Source organism: Heteronotia binoei, chromosome 20 (assembly GCF_032191835.1).
Source record: "Heteronotia binoei isolate CCM8104 ecotype False Entrance Well chromosome 20, APGP_CSIRO_Hbin_v1, whole genome shotgun sequence".
Classification (NCBI taxonomy): domain Eukaryota; kingdom Metazoa; phylum Chordata; class Lepidosauria; order Squamata; family Gekkonidae; genus Heteronotia; species Heteronotia binoei.
This window is the reverse complement of record NC_083242.1, coordinates 24425777-24451574: the sequence shown is the minus strand read 5'-3', so window position 1 is coordinate 24451574 and position 25798 is coordinate 24425777. Positions and strand designations below refer to the sequence as shown.

General features: G+C 45.5%; 1 protein-coding gene across 1 annotated transcript in view; it reads right to left on the bottom strand.

Moving 5' to 3' along the window:
* The window catches only part of CYTH3 (cytohesin 3), a 93217-nt gene that overhangs the window by 17854 nt on the left and 49565 nt on the right, over positions 1-25798 (bottom strand). Inside the window, exons 6-9 of the mRNA XM_060260495.1 lie at positions 13791-13871; positions 12139-12251; positions 7510-7658; positions 5862-5973 (exon numbers count right to left, since the gene is read on the bottom strand). Of these exons, the coding sequence (XP_060116478.1) occupies positions 5862-5973; positions 7510-7658; positions 12139-12251; positions 13791-13871 (455 nt within the window). The remainder of the gene's footprint in view (positions 1-5861; positions 5974-7509; positions 7659-12138; positions 12252-13790; positions 13872-25798) is intronic.

Below are 25798 nucleotides of genomic sequence, written 5' to 3'. Positions count from 1 at the left end.
TAGACTTTCATAAGCGTTCTATAAGAAGTTCTGGACTCTTCGTCACGAGCACGCTACCACACTCGCTTTAACCATCTAAGCTGTCGTTTCATCCTTAGCAGGTCCAAGGAATACCAGGGAGCTGCCTTGGTACAAAAGCAAAGAGGGTGCCGGGGGGCAATGCCGTCAATGGCAGTGGAAAGCCAGGAATACCAGTCTTCCACAAGCTCATCTAACAACCCACCAGGGAACACCGGGTCCCGCAGGGCCTCCTGAAACCGCTCTGGGTCGATTTGGCTCTGCGGGTGAGCATAAATCTGCTCGCCGTCTAAACAGGGCTGGAGTTGCAGGTCCAGTCGGCCTTTCAAGGCATAGTGGTCCGACCATGGAACAGCGTTTGCTATTACCAGATCCACCAATATCCCTACCCCGAAGATCAAATCCAACATGTGCTCGGCCTGGTGTGGGGGGGCCGATACAAATTGGCTGAGTCCCAGTGTCTCCATGGACGACACCAGATCCCGAGCCTGCAAGGACGCCGCGTCATCAGCATGGACATTGAAATCCCCCAGAATTAGAAGTCTGGGGAAGTCCAATGCCCAGGTGGACACCGCATCCAGCAGGGCAGATAGGCTCTCTGGCAGTGCGTTAGGCGGTGGGTACACCACCCAGATCACCACACTCTCCTCGGCTTCCCACACCAGGCCCATGCATTCTATGCCAGCGATGTTCAGGCCAGAGAGTGCCCTGAAAGAAAAAGAGTCTTGAATGAGCATAGCCACTCTTCCTCCCGCCCACTTGTCCGGGACTGGTGGAGGATGGCAAACCCAGGCGGGGTGAGCTGGTTCAAGGCAACAGTTTTGCCTCCCCATACCCAGGTCTCCATCATACATGCCAGGTAGAAACTAATGTTTACTTTAATAATTAAAGGCAGGGGTGACCAAACATGCTTAATATAAGAGCCATACAGAATACACATCATATGTTTGAGAGCCACAAGACAAGGAAGGCAGGCAGGAAAATCGATGGGGAGGGAGAGAGAGGTGGAAAGAAGGCAATATTAAGTTTAAATGCATTCTTCAAGCTGCTTTCTTGCAGGGCAGTGGGGGCTTTGACAGCCACACAATATGAGTGAAAGAGCCACATGTGGCTCCTGAGCCCCAGTTTGGCCACTCCTGATCAAAGGTCTTTAGACTGCCAAAGCAAGGCCCACTCTTGCCTAGCAAAGATGTGAAAAAAATGCATTATCTTGGTAGTCATGCTTTTTTAATCCACTCTGGAATGCTTATGATGGTTAAAAGAGGGTTTAATATATTTTTAAATTATTCGGAAGCATGACTTGGAATTGTCTGGAGAAAATTACAATGACCTTTACAAATGACATATCTCATAAAATTCCGATAGCTTGATTCATAAAAGACATAAGAACATAAGAGAAGCAATGTTGGATCAGGCCAATGGCCCATCCAGTCCAACATTCTGTGTCACACAATGGCCAATGTATGCGTGTGTGTACATACATACACACACACACACACACACACACACATATATATATATACACACTGTGGCTAATAGCCACTGATGGACCTCTGCTGCATATTTTTATGCAATCCCCTCTTAAAGCTGGCTATGCTTGTAGCCGCCACCACCTCCTGTGGCAGTGAATTTCACATGTTAATCACCTTTGGGTGAAGAAATACTTCCTTTTATCCATTTTAACCTGTCTGCTCAGCAATTTCACTGAATGCCCACGAGTTCTTGTATTGTGAGAAAGGGAGAAAAGGACTTCTTTTCTGCCTTCTCTATCCCATGCATAATCTTGTAAACCTCTATCATGCCACCCCGCAGTCGACGTTTCTCCAAGCTAAAGAGCCCCAAGCGTTTCAACCTTTCTTCATAGGGAAAGTGTTCCAGCCCTTTAATCATTCTAGTTGCCCTTTTCTGGACTTTCTCCAATGCTATAATATCCTTTTTGATGTGCGGGGACCAGAACTGCACACAGTACTCCAAATGAGACCGCACCATCGATTTATACAGGGGCATTATGATACTGGCTGATTTGTTTTCAATCCCCTTCCTAATAATTCCCAGCATGGCGTTGGCCTTTTTTATTGCAATCACACGCTGTCTTGACATTTTCAGGGAGTTATCTACCACGACCCCAAGATTTCTCTCTTGGTAAGTCTCTGCCAGTTCACACCCCATCAACTTGTATTTGTAGCTGGGATTCTTGGCCCCAATGTGCATTACTTTGCACTTTGCCACACTGAACCTCATCTGCCACGTTGACGCCCACTCACCCAGCCTCAACAGATCCCTTTGGAGTGCCTCACAATCCTCTCTGGTTCTCACCACCCTGAACAATTTAGTGTCATCTGCAAACTTGGCCACTTTACTGCTTACTCCCAACAGGTGTGGGGCACATAACAACACCTAAGAATGTGAAAATTAGACTTGGAAATTAATATTTAATACTGCCAGGCAATGCTCCCTCTAAGCTGCACAATCTTGTGAGCAAAATTTCTACTTTGTGAGCTACTGGCATTAAAGTTGTGAGCAACTGCTTAAATTTGTGTGCTCTGGGGTCCTCCTTCCTGAGCTAAGACAAAAAGGTGTAAGCTGGAGGCTAAAAATCTGTGAGCTAGCTCACGCTAACTCAACTTAGAGGGAACACAGCTGCCATGTACAGGAGACAGAGGACTCCGCCTTCTCACATGGCTCACTGCCGCTCAGTCCCTCTTCAATAGGCGTTGGGGAAAGGAGAAAAACAACAACACAGATACTCCAACAAGTATATACACCTCCTGAACAGAAAAGGAAATAAAGCCAGACCTCAGTTATTTACAGTAAATGTTTTAGTATCCAGACTGTTTAGCTGAACTAGAGCCAGCAAACGCTGTCATTAGCAGGAGGAAAAGAAATCTCATTCTGGAAGAACTGAGTCCCCAGATCTGTCGCCTGTGAGATCTTTGTGTGGCTGCAATGTCTACTAGGAAGGGCAAGAAAAAAAGGGGGTGGGATTTGATTTCAACCGCCACCCCCTCACTTGGCGCAGAACTATTTCTCCATATACAAGGCCTGAAAAAACAACCCCAGATAAACTAAGAAGTCTGAAGCTGCTGGAAAGAATGCCAGTGAGCATCCCCCAGTCTGCAGTGAATTGGCAAACCTGCCATTCTCAACAGGATTGTTGCAAAACCAGAGACCATACACTTCTGCCTAAGCATAACCACACACCAGTGTGCTAATTTTGACGCTTTAGAGCTTTTTGGTTCCAAGGTCAGCTATTGCCTTCTGCCCAAAGTTAAAAGTAATCAAATCAAACTACACAACTACAAGTTAAGAAAGCAGGCTTGGTTCAGTCCAAACAAATGCTGTGGGTGGTAGAAAGAATCTGAGGTTAGCAGCAGGATGACCATTGGTTGAAATGATGTTACTTTCAAAACAGCTCAAGAGCTTTTGAAAATGAGCTTTTACACCCACACAACAGGCACATCATGTGTGGATGTTGACATCTCCCACTGCCACATCCCAAATGCAAGTTTGCCTGATTTGTCTGAAGAGAGAGAGGGTCAGGATGCAGGTTCCACTCACAATCTCACTCCTTGCTGCAAAGCTGGAGACCCAAAGTGACTCTGTAGCATTCCCACCTTATTCACAAAGTTCAGAGTGGCTCTTGCCACAAAGGCAATGAATACATGAACTTGTCCCCTGGATCTTGCCACCTTTCAGAAAGGGCAGCACCAACTCCAAGACGTTTATTTTATTTTAAAAGCCTCCAAAGCACCTTACAATTTCAAAAGTACCAGAGGAAACAGCATTCTGCCAGTCAAGAATTCAGAATTATTGTCTTTTTTTTTCTTTTTTGCTGCAAGAGTATAAAAGAAAATTGTTACAAGATGATGTACAGGTGGTATATGACTCCTAAAAAAATGGCAAAGTTGAACAATAAGATGTCAGATAGATGTTGGAAATGTAAAAAACATGAAGGTTCTTTTTACCATATGTGGTGGACTTGTGAAAGAGCAAAATAGTATTGGCAGATGATTCAACAAGAAATTTCTAGGATCTTGGGGCATGAATTCAAGAAAGTGCCAGAGATTTTTCTCTTGGGATTACAAATGGAAAAGTTTCTAAAAGAAGACAGAACTATAATATGGTATATGCTCTCAGCTGCTAGGACATTGTATGCGCAGTTGTGGAAGCAAGAAAAAATACCAGAAAAATGGGATTGGATAGTTAAAGTTATAACATGGAGTGAAATGGACAAATTAACAAGAACTTTAAGAGACTGCAATTTGGAGGTTTTTAAGATGGAGTGGAAAAAATTTAGAAGATATGTAGAAAAAGAGTGGAAAGTAAAAGGACATTGGACAATTTTTGATAATGATTAAGTCTTAGAAGAAAGAAGAATATTAATTTTTGGTTTTAGTAGTTAAGTGTATCTTTAAATGTTAGTAGTTTTTGATAATTATTAAGATTAAGTTTTAGAAGAAGACAGAGTATAAATATTGGTTCTTGATTAGAATAGAGTACCTTTAAATATTATTATTTTGAATTATTATCATCAGCAGGAGCCAAGTAACGGGGGGGAGGGTAATTAGAAAGTAATATAGGGGATGGTGGTGAAAAATGATTAAGGATGTAGAAATAGAAATTGTTATCTTATGCTACCAATGTTCATAATTAAGACTGGGGGGGAGGGAAAAGGGTAATGTATGGGGAAGGCATTAAGTGATTATTAATATTTTATTAGTATTAGATATAACTGCCATATGTTACCAATAAAAATTGTTTTAACACAAAAGAATAGGACAGAAGGTGCAATGATTTCAACCAGAAAGATAAACGTCAGAGGACACAGATGTGTGGAAAACAAGGGCCCTGCGCTTGACTCTCATGTTCTATAGGGTCAACCTATGTAGAAAAAATCTGTAGTGTTAGATGGTGAGCTGTAATGCATTTCAAGACAGTGAACAAACAAAAGGGAATCCCAACAGCTTCTCTTGAAGTTAGTGATATTAAGTGATAAACACAGTAATCCCACCAAGGCTGACATTTTTAAAAAGGAAGGGGAAAAGTGTGTTGAGGGGAGAATGGATGAACAGGCAACAGAACAAGAGTGAAGCTAGAAAAGCCATCAGATACGTACCTCCTAATGCAGAATAAGGAGAGACAGCCAGTCACAGAACAGAAAGGTGAGAGGTCAAAAGCCATAAGGAAAACAAGAAGGCACATTTGAAAAGACAACAACACTTGTTTAAAAAATCATAGCCAAAAAATTAAGCCAAAACAGAAATATAAAAGTGTGTGTGGGGGAGACATACAGGAATAACCTTTGAGGAAAATGTTTCAGATGGGTAGCTGTGTTGATTTGCAGTAGAAAAGAAAGATTCGAATTCAGTGGCAACTTAAAAGACCCAAAAGCTTATATCTGGAAATCTTCTTAGTCTTTAAGGTTTCACAAAACTCAAACCTTGCTCTTTAGAAAAAAGAGACAGAAGAATTGCTCTTCTTGTTTTTTGTGTGTGCAGAAATCCTAGATGCAAAGCTAATTGCAGCATTCTCGGGAGTGGTTTCAAACAAACAGAACTGTTCTTTCACCCGACAGGTCTAAGTACCAGGGGGCGGGAATCCCTCCTCTCAGGTTTCAACACCAGAATGCCAGAATCAAACCCTACCCAAAGCTTCTAACTCTGGAGTCAATAAAAGGGTCATTATATATAAATGAAACCTGATTGGCAACACTTTTGAGTGAACCTTTGGAGCAGTCATGAATAATTCTTTCTTTCTAACAGATCACAGCAGCATCCAAATGCAAAACGCTGCTTACTAAAGCACAAAATAAAACAGGAGGGAAGGTCCCTTCTCTTACTTACCTAGCTTCAGAAGCCAACCTTCTCGGTCTGGGTTAAAAAATGTATGGGTTAAATCATTTCCATCATCCTCTGGAATTTTAAAGGGCTCATTTTTAATGCTTTCATACAGGTTCTGAAAGAAAACAGAAAGAGAAAGTTAAATAACATTTGTGTACCTGCAGGGCTTTTTTAAAGCAGGTATAAACAGGAATGCAGTTCTAGCTGGCTTGGCATCAAGGGGTGTTGTATAATATGCAAACGAGATCCTGCTGCAAATGAGTCCCTAGCAGGAACTCATTTGCATATTAGGCCACACACCCTGACAACACCATTGTTTACACAAGCCTTTTTTATGGAAAAAGCCCTGTGTGAAACAATGGTGATGCCATCAGGTGTGGCCTAATATGCAAATGAGTTCCTGCTGGAGGTTTTCTACAGGAGAAAACCCTGTGTACCCAAGAGCCACAGTTAACAAATTTTGGAAGAGGAAGAGGGGAAACTAGCATTGATTCTTTTCTCAGAAAGAATTTGCACGGTCATGTTTACAAAGATCTTGTTTTGTTAACTCATCTTAGGCTAGATGTGTGCATCTTAGCCTAGACCTGGGAACTGTGCAACTGGCAGCCAAATCATGGCAAGTCACCAGTAATGTGTACCAAAAATACCCATGGTTTGGTCTATTATCTGCAGGTGGGAGGAGGGCATCATTCAAACACATCATTCACATGGAACGAATTGGTGATTCCTTCATTCTGAGCTATGCCTGCTTCTCAAAAAGTGAACAAGATCCGCTTCTTTGAAAATAAAGCTTCCTCTTCAGACATTCTGCAAGAAGTAGCAGCTGCCAATAAGAAACATCCATATAAATAAACTTATTAGACATGAATAAAAATCTACCTGGAATAAGAAGTAGACTTGAGAACAATACATGAATTGGAGATGGCCAGGAAGACTAAGATTTGTTCAGTCAACATGTTGGGCTAAACGATTTGGGGTTGCCAACCTTCAGGTGATGGGTGGAAATCTGGCTACAGAGATCAGTTCCCCTAGTTAAAATGGCTGGTTTAGAGGGTGGACTCCATGGCATTATACCTACTGAAGTCCTTCCTCTTCCTCTCCCCAAACCCAGGGCTGTCATACTGCATGGGCCTGTTGGGCACTTGCCCATGGGCTCCACGAGCATAGGGGCCCCATACAGATTTTGTTGGACGTGCCAATAGAATAAATAAATATGGATCATTTACATTTTTATTCCTATGAGTAGTTGTCGTAGGGGCCCAGTACACTGCTTTGCCCGGGCCCATAATGCTGTTAAGACGGCCCTGCCCAAACCCCTTTCCCCAGCCTCCACCCCGACGATCCTTTGGAAGAGACAATCCTTTAGATGTGCCAGGAAGGGCTTTAAATGGTCATGAGTAGCATGGATGGGGAGGGGAACCATCACAGGCTCCCTGCATTCAGGAGTGCATAGGAAAGAGCAGATCCCTCTTTGAACACATTGCTTAAGGTGGATCCCTCTTCCTCTGTGACCATCCACAGCCACATGGAATCATATTCTACCACTGTGCTGGTTCTTCACAGAGATCGGTGCCAGAAACGAAGGATTCATTCCTTGGCCTCACAACAAAGTAGGAAGACAACCAATTCCACTGGTTTCAAAGTGGCTTACCCGTAGCAATTCTTCTGGGAGGTCACCGCCCTCATTAATGCCACGGTTCATAGATATAAACCGCTCCACTGTTGGCTTGTCTCTCACATTGTGGTTGTGTAGACTAGTGTTTAACATGATGATTGCAAAAGATAGCACATAGCATGTATCTGGGGGGGGGAACAAAACATCAAAAAAAAGAATAATTAATACAGCATCGTGCTGTGTAAAAACCGCGAGGTAAGGAGAAGTCCTTTTCCCTTTCTCATTACGATTTTGTAAAAAGAGAAAGAAGCTATAGTCGAGGCTATCTCTTGACCTCTGCACACTAATTCTGATGTTTGTGAAACGTTCTATGTTTGTGATACGGTGGGGAGGAATTCAATTGAATGCATTCAAGATTATTGTTTTGAATTACTATAGATTTATTTTTGACTAAAATTGCAAGAGACTTGGCTATGCAGACTAGGCTTCAGGTGACAAGAGTCAGAGTGATACAGAGGGGCATGCCTGATGAGCCTGACCCTGCCATGAAGTTCACTTTAGAACAATCTCTCTCAGATCCACTACCTCACAGGGTTGTTGACAAGACCCTGGCTCAGTGGCTCAGTGGTAGAGCATCTGCTTGGGAAGCAGAAGGTCCCAGGTTCAATCCCCGGCATCTCCAAAAAAGGGTCCAGGCAAACAGGTGTGAAAAACCTCAGCTTGAAACCCTGGAGAGCCGCTGCCAGTCCGAGAAGACAATACTGACTTTGATGGACCAAAGGTTTGATTCGGTATAAGGCAGCTTCATATGTTCATATGTTCATGACCAAATGGGAAGAACCTGAGCTTCCTTGGAGTACAGATGAGATAAAAAAAATGTGACAGATTTGTCAAGGGTGTCTTATAATTTAGGCACCTTCCCAAGAGAAACTGGGGAAGACTGTTAACATATACTGTGCACATTACCTATTAGCTAACTTGGCAGGTGATACTTTCCCTCCAACAACATTTTTAATTCACTGCCCTGTGTTAGTAAAATGGAAAGATAGCAAAGAACGGGATAGCACAGGACAGACTTAGACCGATTTCCCACTTGCCTTATACTGCTGTCAAGCTCCTCCAATTTCACACTATCTGCCCCGGAGCTGCAGCCAGCATCGGCTTTTTTGCGGGGCAAAGAGAAACTAGTTTTTAGAGGTTTCTCTTTGCCACAAAAAAGTCGATGCTGGCTGCAGCTCCGGGGCAGATAGTGTGAAATCGGAGGGAAGGCCCTGCAGAGAAGAGGAGGTTGATAGCAGCGTAAGGCGAGTGGGAAATCGGTCTTAAGGTATGTTGTTAAGAATGCTGTTCTTATGGGAAGAGACTATGGCTCAATCAAAGTACCTCTGCTTTGCATGCAGAAGGTCCCAAATTGAATCCCCAGCATCTCCAGTTAAAAGGACTAGGTCATGGGTGATGGGAAGGACCCCTTGCCTGAGACCCTGGAGAGCTGCTTGCAGTTCAAGGAGACAATACTGACTTCGATGGACTGATGGTCTTCTTCAGAAGAAGGCAGCTTCATGTATGTTCATGTAGTGATTTTAACAGTGTTACATACCCGGGTTCTTACAGACTTACAGCTTGGTGCGTGGTGTACAGCATGCTGCACAAGAACTTGAGAGAGACTCTTGTTTGAACCTTTACTCTGCCATGAATGAACTTGGGTAAGTCTGCCCAACCAAGTGCATAGAATGGACAGGACAAAACAGAAGGGATGATAAATATATAACAGACAGACAGGTGGACACCAGTTGCTGGGGAGGCAACTGCAAAAGAAGGCTGTTACCCACATGTCACATGAACACCTGAAGCTGCCTGGTCCATCAAAGTCAGACTGGCTGCAGCTCCCTGGGGTCTCAGGCAGAGGCATTTCACATCACCTGACTGTCTTTTTTAATCAATATTTATAGTTTATTAAATTAATATATTGTGTACAAGCCCATTACCAAACAAAAAAAAAATACTATTATTAAAACAGAGATCGAAGGCAGTGTTTTCACTGTTATATATACATTCAAATTCCATTACCTCTATTCACCGTTTAATACATTCACTTTCACTATTGCATTACAAATTAAACCCATTTATTCTTTTCACTTACATTCAAGGAAAACTCATTAAAGATGTTTTACTGTTGACGCTCGACACCTTACATAATACCTTACTACTTCCATACTCCTTTAACTGTCTATATGATCTGCCCCACTAATCTAACTATTTGCTTTGGCATTCCATTCAGCAGCACCTTCCAATTATCTAATTTTGATAAATTCCATACTTTCCTGATGAATCCTCCATTTTTGGTATTTCTTCCATTTACGCCAATTTCTCTCTTGGTTATTTAAAACCTCTCTTGATTTTGGAGTTAAATGCCTAATTATCCATAATATCTCTTTCATTATTTTATTTTTCTGACCTCTAGATCTAATAAGTTGCTCCCTTTCTCTTCTCCAAACTGCATCTTTGATCTGTTTCCTTATGTTTCTTGAATGTATTTCTCTAAGTGAACCATTCTTTTTTAGCTTTAGAGAGTTTAGCCTATATATATATTCAATTTCCCTCTCGGCTTTTTTTTGTTCTTTCTCCAACATGGGGACCAATGTTTCCGCTACTGAACAAGATAAATCCTCATTTATTTCTTCTGGTATGCTTAAAAATCTTGACATCTATTTTACCTTATCCATGTCTGATCTAGTAATCCTATTCTCTGTTTCTTCCTGTTTAATTTCAAAGTACCTTGCTCCTTTAGTATTTGTTTTGTATCAATAGAATTTTTGGTTTACGTCAACTTTGTCATATCCGTTTTTGTGTCCTTCAATCCATTTTCTAATCCATCAAGCTTAAATTTTAATCCCCCTATCTGTTCCATTAAATTGTTCTGCATCTGATTTAATGCCCCCATAAAAAGTCTTCAAAAGATGACTGAAATACTTTGAGAGCATCCTGTGACAACATGATTCCCTCTATCATTGAGTTAAGCAGGAGAATTCCAAATTATCTTATACTAATTTAGAATGAAGACACCAATACAGAGATTTAGTATCCCCTTACCAACTAGTTTAAATCAATTTGTTCCCCAAGCAATAATGGTTCATGTTCAATTGATTTCAATAATTATTCATTATTTGCCTTCCTCTTGCACCACTTAACCCCTTCAAACACTCCACTCACTGCCTCTTACAGACTACATACACTCACTTCTTCATTCATTCTCCATCCGAATCCTTTCTCATTAGCCATACACTTTTACATAGACCCACACACATTCATACACTTTTGTAAATTATACAGTTATAGACAAACAGCATTCAATTCCTTGCTTTCCCTCTCTTTCTTCTTCTTTCTTCCTTCAGTCCTTCTGTTTCCCCTTTCTTCCTCTTCTTCTTTGTCTGTTTTTCCCCCTTTTTGTCTTTCCAGTCTTTAAATTTCTTCTTCCAAGTTACTTATATTATATTGATCGAACACAGTCTTTTAATGAACTATTCACTGTTTTCTACAGCTCTCAATCCAAAAAAGTAGTCCACCTAATCCTTAATATAAATCAAATCTTCTTTAACATTACATATTTTCTCCCATCCGATCTCCACTACAGGTAGCAATATTTACACGCAATGTTTTGAATGAGTCTTTAGTTTTAGGCAAGTTTCAAGAAATTTACTTTCTAACTCGAGGTCTTTCCGCTCTTGTAGCTCCAAATACTCATCTGCACTAACAGGGTTGTCACTTTCCGCCTCCTCTCTTTTCCATGCCCTTCGGCTAGAGATAGTGTTTTAAATCACATTTCAGTGTTCTTTAACAAGAAAAAAGTAGAATACTTCAAAAAGAAAGAAAAATACCAATTATGGTGCTTGTTAGTCACAGAGAGGAGGTGAGACAGGGAAAGAAAAAGTCAGTTTGTTCCTTTGGCGCCAAATCCGCTGCTGCCGCCACCACCCACCTCCTTTCCTTCTTCCTCCAACTTTGTTCCTCTGCTCCTCTTGCCAGCCGCAAAGTAGTTCTCTCAAAGTAGTTCTCTCAGCCACACTCCAAATACGCCACCGAGCCAAGCCCAGTTTGCAGTCAAAATTAAAAGCGCCTTACTTCAGGTATATACTGTCCTTTTTTTCCTTTTCGTCTCCTCTTAGTCTTCTGTTTTTAGGTTACTTTCATATACTTTCACCAAACGCCTCCTTCACCTCTGTCTCCGGTAGCTGGGACTCTCTCACCTAATGGCGCCCGATGCGGATGTGGCAAAGGGAGGGTAGAAAAGCCAGGAACCTAGAAGTTCCCCCGTGCCTCTCCCCAAGACCCCTTCTGCTAGCAATGCTCCTCTGACGGGAGCTTTGCTGGGTCCTAGGACCCCCCAACCCGCTCAGTTCGACCCGTTCCTGCCCTGATGGCTTAGAACGCGACTGCCTCGTCTCGCTGAAAACGGAAGTGCTCACATCACCTGACTGTCTGATCCTTTCCACTGGAGTTGACAAGGATTGAACCCAGAACCTTCTGTCCCCCTTGAGGGCTCTTCCGAAGGCATCCAATCAGCCACTGCAGGACAAGATGAGCAGCTCTCATCTTACATTAGTCATTTTACCCAACCATAATAATACAATTTTTTAAAAACTGGGATAGAAAGCCATCACCACTAACCTGTTGACTGAAAGACTCCAGGGTTACAAAGGCAATAACGTGAAGCAAAAGCTTCCATCATACGATCTATCTTTTGTGCCTCTCCTGGAAGCCGAAAACTCCACAGGAACTGCCTGTAGAGATAATGCAGTTTTCATGTCAGATAAGATCCAATGCGGCAGCATTTTTTTCTTTTGCTAACTCATCAGAACATCCTAATCAGAAATTCAGTATCTCTGTATCACAGGGTGTTCCCCTCCCAAAAAACCCAGTGGCCTAACAAACTTGTAGAAGATTGCTTTGGTAGCTTCTGCAAGAAACAGAAATCCAAAGGGAGAGTAGATGCCCTAACAAATGCAAAAGGGTGTTTTCGAGGATGATCAAGGCAATTCTTTTGATGTACAGGAAAGCACAACTGCCACAGGAAAGTCAAACATATTAGCATATTTAAAAGGGAGGGGCACAACCCAGGCAGAGTCCTCTAGATTCCAACAGCATCCATCCCACTGAAATATATCAGAACTAAAAAATGCTCACTGTTGGCTGGCTGGATGTCTGCCTGGAATGTTTAAGACAACTAGATTTCAAATGTTCTTCTTTCACAGAGTCTCACCTACATCATTTTGCCCGCTAAGAACCCTGCTGAGGAGCCCCTAAAGTAGGGGTCTCCAGTGTTGTGCCCTTGGGTGCCATAGTGCTCACTAACAACTTTCCAGATGTCCACCAAATGTTTTTAGAAAGCAGGTGGGGCTTTTGACCAGCAAGATCTACTGATGATTTGATTTCTCCATTGGTTGTACAGATTTTTTTAAAACGTTGCTTTAGCAGCAGCTGCAACCACAGCATAAGGATATTCACTGTGTGCAGTAGCCATTTTGTGGCTGGCTCCCCCACTGTGCCAGTCATTGCGTGGCTAAGCCAACCACACTGTGTTAGAATTCCAAAGGTGCACTCAGGCTCAAGAGCTGGTGTAAATTTAAATGCAGTGGACTCTATTCTGGAGGACTGGGTTTGATTCTCCACTCCTCCACATGCAGCCAGCTGGGAGACCTTGGGTCAGCAACTGTTTTCACAGAGCTGTTCTCTCAAAGTAATTCTCTCAGAGCTCTCTCAGCCCCACCTACCTCACAGAATGCCTGTTGTGGGGAGAGGAAGGGAAAGAGATTGTAAGCCACTATGAGACACTGAGTGAAGGGTAGGGTATAAATCCAATATCTTCTCTTCTTCTCAAAAAGGTTTGAGACCCCTGCGCTGTGCGTGGGGATTGTCATTTCATACAGATATTTTGTGTCTTGCCCTATGGACATACTCTTACAATCCATTCAACATTTCCCTTGTAGCTACACATAGCTGGAGAAGAGGGGAAGCAAGCCACCTTTCACGGAAAGCTGAGGATGCTCAAGATGGAAGCTTCCAATATTTTGAGATCGATCCTTCTCACATGGCAGCCACTCTCTGACTGGCCTTGCCCCCCAAAGCAGCCATTTTGTGGTCCTGCTACCCACTATCCTCTCCTAAAATTCCATGTGTCCACAGCCTCAACAAGTCTGGGGACGCCAGTGTCATGGGCGACACCCAGCCTAATGTATCTGTGGCTTCTGCTTGGCACAATTGCAAATGCTTAAAGAACATTATTTTCTAAAAAAAAAAAGAAGAAGCTACAGAGCGCTTACCTTAAGGCTTGTACAAGATTGAGATCAGCAAACTCATGGAGTTCAACAAAAGCCTGAAGTACTTTAATATTAAACTCATCCCTGTGGAAGGGAGGAAAATGAAACAGAAATATCAATTTATCATTCTGATTCTCTTATCCCATTCAATTCCAAGGCTGTCCACTCGCATGAAGGGCAGGGTTGGACCACATCTGTCATGCCAGTCCAGATTGTTCCTGTCCTGTGTCTCACTTACATGGCTTCAAGCAGCTGCAGGCAACTGCAAAAGAAGCCTGTCAGCCCGCCCATCCATCCATCCATCCATCCATCCATCCATCCATCCATCCATCCATCCATCCATCCATCCTTGGCTCCCTGACCTACCTGGTTAGCCCAGGCTCATCAGATCTCGGAAGATAAGCAGGGTTGGCGCAGGTCGGTATTTGGATGGGAGACCTCCAAAGAAGTGTCTATGTAAAGGCGGCCAATGGCAAACCATCTCTGAATGTCTCTTGACCTGAAAACCCTACCAGGTCACCATTAGTTGGCTGTGACTTGACAACACTTTTCACCACCACCAGGCAGCTCTCTGTATAGACTGAACTGGGGGGCAGCATGCCACAACATCCAGAAGTGCCCGAAGCTACAGGATGACTCACTAAACACTAACAAGGAAAGTACATTAAGATTTGCTTGCAGAGACCAGACCCCAGACTGAGGTAACTGAACATATCCTGTTCCCATGAAGTATGGATCAGTTGTTCCAGCCTGTGGAGGATCCAGTCTTTCCTCCGCACAGGATGTGCTTGGGACCAAACTGCAAGTTGTTACTTGCAGGGCATCCCAAGAACCTTCTGTACCGCAAGGTATTCCAACTGAAACAGTACATGCACAAGACTGTAAGGCAGAACAACTCTGCACTAAATATTATCTGGTGTCAAATATGAACTACAGGTAATTTGTCTGTAGTTTCCTGTAGGAAGGAGAAAGGCAATGCCATTGATTTGCGTGTGTCTGCTTGTTCCCTTCCCAAAGGCAATTCAGCCCAGACAAATCTCAGAATTGCAGACTTGAAAATGAAAGAATGAGTAATGAGGGCTAGAAGCTCGCTTTTCTTTAAATCAAAACTGGGCATCTCAGGACTCTGATAAAAGCACATCGCAAAATTAAACATCAGAAGCAGCACAGAAGAGGACTAGCCATTTTAACGTTTCACTGTTACCCATTTTATTTTCCTGTTCCAGAATATACTGCTTGCATTTTATAATCTATACACATTCACATTTTAAAAAAGAGAATATGCAAATGAAATCATTATTCTGGCACAACTACAACATGAACTTTATGGTCAAGGACACCGATGGGTTCCATCTTTGATTCGTCTCCTTCCTCTACTCTCCCCCTCTCCTTTTTAGACCAGACATATGCACCACGCCCTCCTGGATTTTACGCCATCTTATAAGTACATTGTTACTTTGAAGTATAATGTATTTTATCATATATTTTATGCTATTTATTGTATTTGTCTTAGACTGTTTTACTGTGCTAGAACATTTTATTCATGTGTCCTGCTCTGAGCCTGGAAACAGGGGAAGTGGAAATGTTGCAGATCAGTTTCCACCACAACAACTAGGCAGATTTCTATGGTAAAGACTGTAATTTGCTAACCGAATATAACCAACTTTTGCAAGTATTATGTGGGGGGGGCACTAATTACATAGGATGCAAGCAATCTGTCTTTGTATAACTACCATAGGAGTGCTTGCCAAGGAGAAATAATGAGACAGAGATGCATAAACACCCATTTTTCTTCTCAACGGAAGGATACAAAGGAAATAATTAATTAGTGAATACTCTGAAGAATCAGCGGTGGGAAGTGGGGGAGACAAACATGCCTTCAGGTTTGCTTTAAGCTCATATGAACATAAGCGGGGCAGTAGTAGTCTTAGCAATTCCAGAGCTCTGGGCAAAATTCCAGGAACCCAGAATCATTGTTACCCCACCACTGGACATCCCTGTTGCAGCCAAGCAAAGGGTGGCCTTCATCCTATGTGAGTTGGACAGGAGTCAGCACTGCTGCCAGAAAACCTTCCCAAAGGCAACTTTCCCAGGCCTCAGACAGGGTGGGCCTGAATGGCAGCATGAGCCTGCTTTTCTTTCCCTCCCTCTTTTGAGAGCCAGTTTGGTGCAGTAGTTAAGCGCGTGGACTCTTATCTGGGAGAACCAGGTTTGATTCTCCACTCCTCCACTTGCACCTACTGGAATGGCCTTGGGTCAGCCATAGATAGCTCTTGCAGAGGTTGTCCTTGAAAGGGCAGCTGCTGTGAGAGTCCTCTCAGCCCCACCCACCTCACAGGGTGTCTGTTGTGGGGGAGGAAGGTAAAGGAGATTGCAGGCCGCTCTGAGACTCTGTCCTTGAAAGGGCAGCTGCTGTGAGAGCCCTCTCAGCCCCACCCACCTCACAGGGTATCTGTTGTGGGGGAGGAAGGGAAAGGAGATTGTGAGCCGCTCTGAGACTCTGAGATTTGGAGTGGAGGGCTGGATATAAATCCAATATCATCATCTTTTGGGGGGAGGGAGGGTGGGTGGTCAGGGCCCCTCCAGTCTGGGATCCAGGTCAGTTGCCCTGTTGCCCCCTGGCTAAGACTGCTCCTGAAGGAGAGCAAGAGCAGGATACTGTATACACAAGAAGAGGGTGTGACAGAACGCCTTTCCCCCCTCCTCCACGCTGAGTTTCAAAAATGTGATTCTTTGTCTTTTCTCTCTGGAAGTCCAGGAAGCTAGTTCAGTTACCAGCCACAGTTATGCAAATAACTCAGCTTGCAACTGAGGGATTTGGTGTTTGGAATCTCCAGGTGTGTCCTGAAGGTTTACCCAGAATGCCCTTCCAGGAGGGCTCCCAGGATGCATTTGTGTGATGTAAAATGGGGGGAAGTGAAAGAATTAATAAAAGTGCTTGCTCAGAAGAGGAAGGCTCTCTGGTTGCTGGTCCTTGGAAAAGAACAGACTGCTGGTCAGCTTGCAGCGGCCATATTGTCCAAGTGGCTGGGCTTGGCTGCCTGGCTGGAGGCAGGAAGCCTGAAGTAATGAGGTATCCTAAGAACATTTTGTAACTTATTAAGCTTTGAATTGCCTGTTCTATTTCAACATCCTCAGGAGTGTCGAACTCATTTGTTATAAGGGCTGGATCTGACATAAATGAGACCTTGTCGGGCCAGGCTGTGCTGTGCTGGGACTAGGCTTCCCAACCCTCCCGCCTTGGCGGGGGACCCCAGGATTTCCACCCTCTTCCCCCGCTCCCCCAAAAAACGGAAGCGGGGGAAGGGGGGAAACGGCGCCGGGGAGCATGGTGAGCCGCCCCATCCCGGAGCGGGCGAGGCCGCCCGCCGCCACTCCCTCCCCACCCACCGCAGCTGCTCCTCTGAGATGGGCCCAGGCTGAGCCCATCTCGGAGGAGAAGCCAAGAGGCGGCAGCAGCGCAGGCAAAACCAGGTGAGGGCGGAGGCAGGCCAGGAGCACGGCGAGCCACGAATCCGAGCCCTTCTAGGACCCGGACTCGCGGCTCGCCACCCCCCCTCCGATTCCACCCCAGAGGCGGAGTGGGTGAGGCCGCCGCGCCGCTGCCGCCTCTTCTCCACTTGCCGTGGCTGCTCCTCCATGATGGGCTCAGCCTGAACCCATCTCGGAGGAGCAGCCACAGTGAGCGGAGAAGAGGTGGCAGTGGCGCAGCGGCGTCGCCCGCTCCGAGACGGGGTGGCTCGCCATGCTCCCCGGCGCCGTTTCCCCCCTCCCCCCTAGCTCCACCCCAGTGTCTCCTGGCTCCACCCCCAAAGTCTCCTGGCTCCACCCCCAAAGTCCCCAGATATTTCTTAAATTGGACTTGGCAACCCTAGCTGGGACAGACATTTAAAATCAGGTAGCAGAGATATAAACTTTTTTAAAAACTGCATTTATTTATTTTTTTATTTAGTTAGTTAATTTATATTCCGTCCTTTCTCGAAACGCGCTCAGGGCGGATGACAACACTGATAAAACAACAATTAAAACTTACAATTAAAATCAAAACAATATAAGGCAGTACAATAAATAAATAAAACACGCTTAAAACATTAGCACTCGTTGGCCTTAAAGGTGCTTTCTTTGTATTTTTCCCGTAGAATGCAGAGAACTGGGCAAAGGAAGCTCTGGCTCTTTCCCTCCCTCCCTAGGGGACCAGGAGGAGCCTCAACCAATGGAGAAAATCGAGGTTTTGAACTGTAGCTCCTATGTAACTGAACAAGCCTTACAAAGCAAGTTGAGAAGCAGAAGGAAGCAAGAGAGAAGGAAGCAGACAAGAGCCAGTTGTTTGGGGGCCTGATAGGAGCCGTCTGGGGGCCCTGGTCTAAGTGGTGATAGGGTGCGCCAGCATGAACCAAACCGGGTGACCCACCTTGGTCTTGAATGGAGCTGGCCTGCCTCCTACGTGTCAGGAAACCAGAAGCAGGCAGGTGAGCTGAGCCATGCAAGGGGGGCATTGCAGGGGGCTCGGAGTGGGTAAGGCGGAGCAAGAGGTCTACAGGAGATATGTCGCCAGGTTTCATTTTCCTTAAAACAGCAGGTGCATGACAACTCCCTGTGGGAGGGAAATGTTCCTCTCTTCTCAAGGCTTGCTTGGTCAGCCTTGCAGGCCTTAGGTGGGGGATTCTCAGTGCTATCCTGTTCTGAAGTGGCGGCTGCAGCTAGGGTTGCCAATCCCCAGGTGGGGGCAAGGAATCCCCGTTTGGAGGCCCCCCCCACGTTAGGGTCATCAGAAAGTGGGGGGAGGAGACGGGAATGTCTGCTGGGAACTCTATTATTCCCTATGGAGATTTATTCCCATAGAAAATAATGGAGAATTGATCCGCAGGTATCTGGGGCTCTGGGGGGGCTGTTTTTTGAGGTAGAGGCATTAATTTTCAGTACAGCATCTGGTGCCTCTCCCCAAAATACCCCCCAAGTTTCAAAACGATTGGCCCATGGGGTCCAATCCTATGAGCCCCAAAAGAAGGTGCCCCTATCCTTCATTATTTCCTATGGAAGGAAGGCAATGAAAAGGTGTGCTGTCCCTTTAAATGTGACAGCCAGCACTCCCTTTGGAGTTCAACTATGCTTGTCACCGCCTTGGTCTCGGCTCCACCCCCAATGTCTCCTGGCTCCACCCCCAAAGTCTCCTGGCTCCACCCCCAAAGTCCCCAGATATTTCTTAAATTGGACTTGGCAACCCTAGCTGCAGCAGCTGCTGGGCTAGAGAAGGGTGGTGGGTGGAGGGAAGGGAAGAAAGAAGTGTGCAATGCAGAGGTGACTTGGAGTTCCTTCCCCACGCCCAGTGCAGGGGGAGGCGGGGTTGGAGCTTGGAAAGGAGCAGAGAGAAAGGATGGATACAAAGTGCTGTGCATTCCGGTGAGCGGCCCAATGCACCACGGTGTCAAGTCTGCATCTCCCAGGCACAGCAAACAGATCACTGGTGCAATAGTAGTTTATTGGACCTTGATAACTGTAATAGGCATGGCGGGGCCAGTCTTTGCCACCCTTATATACATTCAGGATAACCGTTACAATTTCAAAGCAAAGAGGGAAGAGCAAGGCGGGAAGCAAACGTGGGAAGCCCCTTAGAGGTGCATCTAGCCCAGCCAGCTGACCTTGGTTTCTTAGGCAACGACCAGGCTGGCGGAGTCTTCTGATAACTGTGTTACAAATATAATAGCAAGCAGAGCGAGAGAGCAGGGAACATCAGAGAAGTAGCACAAAGGCATTCATGGCAAGGCACTTGACATACTGCCCCCCCCCCAGCCTCACCCTTCCCCTAGCTCTTCTGGGAACTGCCTGTGGAGGTCCTTGATGAGTCTAGGCGCTTTAGTGTTTACTGCATGTACCCATTCAGCGTGACTTATGGGGAAGCATGTCCATTCGATTATATAATACAGTTCGTTATGGCATATCTTGGAATCAAGGATGGGCTCCACTTCATGATGAAGACGACCCCGAACTAGAAGCGGCCGGAGGAGAGGTTTGCGGCAGGTGCCATGGTGATGGTCCAGGATCGCGTTTCAGCAGGCTAGCATGGAAACTAGGATGAACATGTTAAGCGACTTACGTAGCTCTAATTCAACAGTCACATAGTGGGGACATAGTACAAAGTTCCAGAAATTCTCACCCTCAGTGGTGCAGCTGTCTGGGTGACCTGCTGGCGCGCTCCTCACAGCAGGTTGGCATTTCCTGCCAGCTAGTCATTGCCACTTTCTTGTGACGACTCCTCCTGGGAGTCTTCCATGTATTCGAGGAAGACCACTCCACTCCAAGTGGGTTTAGGGTTCATCTTCTTCTCCTCGTCCTTCTTGGAGCTCGTGGGGTTAGGTGCACGAGGAGTACTGGGGTATTTGCTTGCCAAGTGGTTTTCTCCTCTGCTTGACTTGGGTCTCTTTGTTCCATCTGTTCACCTTGCCTTCCCAGCGCCAGAACTCCGCCATATATTCCCGGACTGATCTGGACCCCTGGCGCAGGTCTTGGATGGCCGAGATGGCGTTGGTCTCTTGCAGAGGGTCCTTGAAGTGTGCCCTCAACACTCTGAGTAGGGTGACGTACCAGTCTGTCGCAATCCCCTGCAGGCACCCCCCTATGTAGACCACCTTCAAGTCCTCCGTAGGGAAGTTGTCGGCCCACACCCTTAGGAAGTATCCAAGGCCTGCCGGGTCCCCATCGAACTTGGCTTCGTTGACTTTGAGGCCCTTGGGGACTCTGGGTTCTGGGGGTCCAGCTAGTGGCCCTGCTGATGGTTGAGCTGGTACTCATCCTGCATCTGGAACCGGGGGGGGGGAGGTGGTACATTCTTGTCTGGCCCTGGGGGTACTTGGGCCGGTGGCTGAGCGGGAGGTTGCCCAGCAACCTGAACAGCTACTGTTTGTAGCTGATGGGCAACTTCCCTCACCTCCTGCATCAGGACCTCTTGCATCACTCGCATCTCGTCTCGTATGTGCTGGTCATGGGTCATGAACATTTCCATCAACCAGTCTGGGGGTTTTGGTTCCCCCTGTGATGCTCCCATCGTTCCAGGAGACCCCCCCCCACTGGGGGGCACTTTCCACCTCATCGTCCGACCCCCAAGGGTGTAGGGGTCCTAGCAGGAGCAAAGAGCGGAGGCAGATGTGTTGAGATTGCTCCCCGGTCCCACCATTCACTTGCTCCTCTACTGCCGCGGTCTGGGCGGTGCACCGTCACCCCTGTCCTGAGCTGCCGTGGGACTTCCACTGGAGGTTCTTCTGGGGAGGTGGAATTCCTTCCTATTCGGGATCTTTTGATCAACCTTGGCTTTGCCCATGTCTCCCCCCGACAAGCTGGGTTGTCGAATGAGTTCCAGGTTGAAGGGACTCTTTGCAATATGTCAAGTCCTCAGTCTCCCAGGCACAGCAAACAGACCATTGGTGTCATAGTAGCTTATTGGACCTTGATAACTGTAATAAGCATGGCAGGGCCAGTCTGTGCCACCCTTATATACATTCCGGATAACCATTACGATTTCAAAGCAAAGCAGGAAAAGCAAGGTGGGAAGCAAACGCGGGAAGCCCCTCAGTCCATCCCCTCCCAAGTGCATCTAGCCCAGCCAGCTGACCTTGGTCTCGTAGGCAACCGCCAGGCTGGCGGAGTCTTTTCCTGATAATTGTGTTACAAAGATAATAGCAAGCAGATAATAGCAAGCAGAGCAGGGAATATCAGAGAAGTAGCACATAGGCATTCATGGCAAGGCACGACACACAGCTGCAAGCAGGAGGTTATTTTGCATGAGGGGGCAGCAGTTGCTGGCGTGGTTGGAACCAGCTAAGTCCACCCTCCTCCTTGTGCTGTAGGGGAAACGCTGAGAAAGTGTTTGGAAAATAAAGAGATGACCTCGCTAAAGTGAACATGCAGTCGTCTGTATTTATTTAATTCCATTTATATCCTGCCCTCCCCGCCGAAGTGGGCTCAGGGCGGCTTACATCCTCATGCGTATGCATGAGTATAAAACATATCAAAGTCATAAAAACCATAAAACAGTTTAAAAACATAGAAAAACTAACATTCTGATGCTATGGTCTTAAATTCAAAATTTATGGATGGTCTTTTCTGCTGCTACTACAGGGCTGCTTGCAAGAGGTGGTCCAGATGTTTCCTAAGGACTGGAGTGGCCAGCGATCTAGTTTGCAAATGCCTGGTGGAAGAGTGCCATCTTACAGGCCCTGCGGAACTGTATGAGCTCTCGCAGGGTCCTAACTTCTTCCGGCAACTCATTCCACCAGCGCGGGGCCACTACAGAGAAGGCCCTGGTTCTAGTTGCCATGAGCCTGGCCTCCATAGGGCCGGGGATTGAAAACAGATTTTGTGATCCATACTGAAGTGCTCTCCGGGGAACATGTGGGGAAAGGTGGTCCCTAAGGCATGCCATATAGGACCTTAAAAGTAAGGACCAGCACCTTGAAATGAACTTGGCATGCAATAGGCAACCAGTGCAGTGCTTTTAGCCCAGATTGCATGTGCTCCCATAAGGGTATCTCTGCTCACTTGAGCCAGCAATACTATTTTGTCAGTGGCACATGCAATCTCAAGCCTGCTTAATCAGAAGGAAGCCCTGCCAAGTACAGTGGGGTTTATTCCCAAGTAAGTGTGAAGGAATGCGGACTTGAATCCTAGAGCTACCTTGACAAGACTCAGGGGCTACCAAAACTTGAAATAATTTTTTCAAAAAGCTGCAGTTAGGATTTTCGTTACAAGGATCTCTCCAAGGAAGAGGCGGATAGAACTCGCTTCCTGGAATTCAGAGGAGTCTTCAAGGCCACGCTCAGGTGGCTCATGGAGTTCCAGCTGCTACATCACAAGCCTCTTGAAAGCCACTTGTACAAACTGGTCTAATGTTAATTAATGTGGGACTCCTACACTGTATCCTAAGGAGTGGGGAAGCAGCACAGAGTGACTTTGCCAATGGGACCCAAGTTTAGAAGTGCGTTCAGAGAAGTTCAGTAATTTCAGAAAGTGGATCCCACTTCAATGTTGGAGAACTACAAGATCAGGTTATTGTCGGTGAGGATATTTCATAAACATGTGTCTTTTTATTTAACCTTTAATTTAAAAAAAAAATTACTGGGGAGATCAGCTTCAAGTGTTGTGTGTCTTTGTAGAGTTAAATCTTGCTAAGTTTGTTAACTGCTTTAATCAATGTCTTATAAAAATACAAATAATATTTAAAGGGACTTAGAACCCATCCTGGAAACACAAGGATTTCCCACTCTCACTCGAGCCTGTGGGAGAAGATTCTGAACATGACAGCAACTTGTGGCTAATTAAATTAGGAAGAGCACATTTAAAAAAAAAAAATTCTACTTCACATCCCACCAGGACCGGCTCGCCCACTAGGCAAACTAGGCGGCTGCCTAGAGCACCGGCAGGGCAGGGGCACCGAATTTGGCTTTCCTCCCCCTTCCTCCTAGGCAAATGCCTAGTTTGCCCACTCCCCAGCCTGGATGGGAAGGAAGTGGGGAGGAGTCAGCAGCAGTGCACCCTTCCAGGCTTTGTAATCCTTTGCACTGCTGTTGGCCTGCCTCGGCAAGGAGAGTGAGTGCCCCACTGCAGTTTTACCTGCCAATCAGCTGATCGTCAGGGGGGCAGCCTTTAGATAGCCTGGAGCACAGCTCGACCGCAGCTCTGGGCATTGAAATAGACCTGGGGTGGGGAAGGGAGGGAGGAGGAAGCGCAGTGAGGAGGGGGGAGGCAGCATTATGGGGGGTTGCTCAGGGGGTGCTGTGGAGGGGGGCGGCAGCTGCCAGTCTGTCTATGGCACCATGCGCCCTCAGGCCAGTGCTGCATGCCACAGAAATTCCAAGAAAACTAAGCTTCTAAGAAAAGCAGTCTAACTCTGCCATTTCCACATGATGTACAAACTACTACTTTTATTTCTGTAACTACATGACTGCAAGAGTTTGTGAAAGACAATTCATATCTTCCCCATGCACATGCAAGAAGCACAATGTCACAATAAGGCATCTGGTCTCTATTAAAACACTCTTAAATTTGTACTTTTTGCAGGCATGTATTTGGTTGGTTGGATGGGGAGGGGAGATCCTAAAACTGAAAATTATGAAGCCCAGAAGAAATTGGATTAGCAATAAAGCTCTAAACTCTACATCTGTCACAGCTGTATTTTTAAAAATTAACTTTAAACCTGGACTAGCTTTCATACTATTATTAATTCCTTTTATATTTTTAAAACACTATTAATAACAGGGGTGTTGAACTCATTTGGACAAGATCTGATATAAATGAGACCTTGTGGGGCCTGGCCGTGTGTGTCATAAAATGCAGTACCACTTAGCAGCGATATAAACTTTATAAAGGACACAGACAAACACAAAGATTTTTTTAAAAATTAAAACATGATTAAAACATTAGCACACGTTGGTCTTAAAGGTGCTTTCTTTGTATCTCTCCCACGTGATCCAGGGAACTGGGCCAAATTTTCCTTCTAGAGGACCAGGATGGGGGGAGTCTCAGCCAATAGAAGGAACAGAGGTTTGGCTTAGTAGCTCTGCTGTGCAATTGAGAGAGTCTATCAAAGCAAGCGATTCCTCCGCCCTTTCCTGCCCAAGGGAGGAGCCTCAACCAATGGAGAAAATAGAGACTTTGCTCTGTAGCTCCTGTGCTATTGAGCAAGCCTGGCAAGGCAAGCTGTGTTTCCGAAGGAAGAAAGTGAGAGGGAGAAGGAAGCAGATAACAGCCAGTTGCTCGGGGGCCTGATTTGGCCCCTGGGCTGCATGTTTAACACCCCTGATTTATAAGGGTCTACCTAAGAAACATGTTTATAAAATTTGAAACAATATAAGTACAAAACCAGCTGTTCTATGCAAAACTGCTTGTGATACAATAAACTGTAAAGATATATAAGAGCATAGTAACAAGGAACATATCTATTTAGAAACAATATATTTAAGTCTAAAAGACAAAAGAATAAACAGGAAGAAACAGTGAGTATATTAAGTTATTGCCAAGACGCTGTAGTGGCTGGAGATGGATGTATATGCATCAGCTTTGACAGCCAATATAATCTAAAAGGGGTAATCACTGTTCCAAAAAATTGGAAAGATACTGTTGGCTGTCCATTGATAACAGTTGATCTGAAATTTTGTCCATCATGTATTTTTCTGTACCACTATGCTATTGTAGGCAAATCTTTGTTCTTCCAGTTAGAAGCAATTATCTTTGTTCACATTAAGAGCTGAGACCATATCCCCACCCCAGAGCCTGCCTAAGCTATCTATATATTACCAACAATGGGTTGTTGAGAGAGAACATAGGGTTGCCAGTTGGGATATTGTAGAAACGAGAGAAGTCACTCTAGAGGTAATTAACAACACAACCAAAAGGTTATAGTGACAAATAACTAATGATTTATAGCAGGGGTGGCCAATGGTAGCTCTCAAGATGTTTTTTGCCTACAACTCCCATCAGCCCCAGCCAGCATGGCCATGCTTACTGAGATGACGGGAGTTGTAGGCAAAAAAACATCTGGAGAGCTACCGTTGGCCACCCGATTTACAGCATCAAGCAAAAAGTGACGTAATGGCTGTTATTTGAAAACTTGCAAATGGGCATGAATGAGAGTGAGTCAGGATGATGTTACATCAGTTTATTTATTCGGCTTATAAAAAAGCTGTAATCAGTGAAATGTGATAAAAAGCTGGCGATCACATGAAGGTGAATTTTCCCCTACTCCCTCAGCTGTTCCTGCCCGCTACTCCAATTGGAGCCCTGCCCCCAGCGAGACTGCCCAACTTGCACCGGGAAAACAGTTGCACTCGGTTCCGGAAAAATAAAGTCTGAGCTGTGCCCTCCTTTGTCTCACCTGCTTGGCATCTGCTGCATGTTCCCTGCCCCCCCGCTCTGTCAGTGGCCTCTCCAAGGGAATGCCTGGGAGGGTGGGGCGAAGGCTATGAGCCAACACACTGCCCCCACGTGGCTGGACAGGGGAGGGGGGATTGCCACCCCTCAGC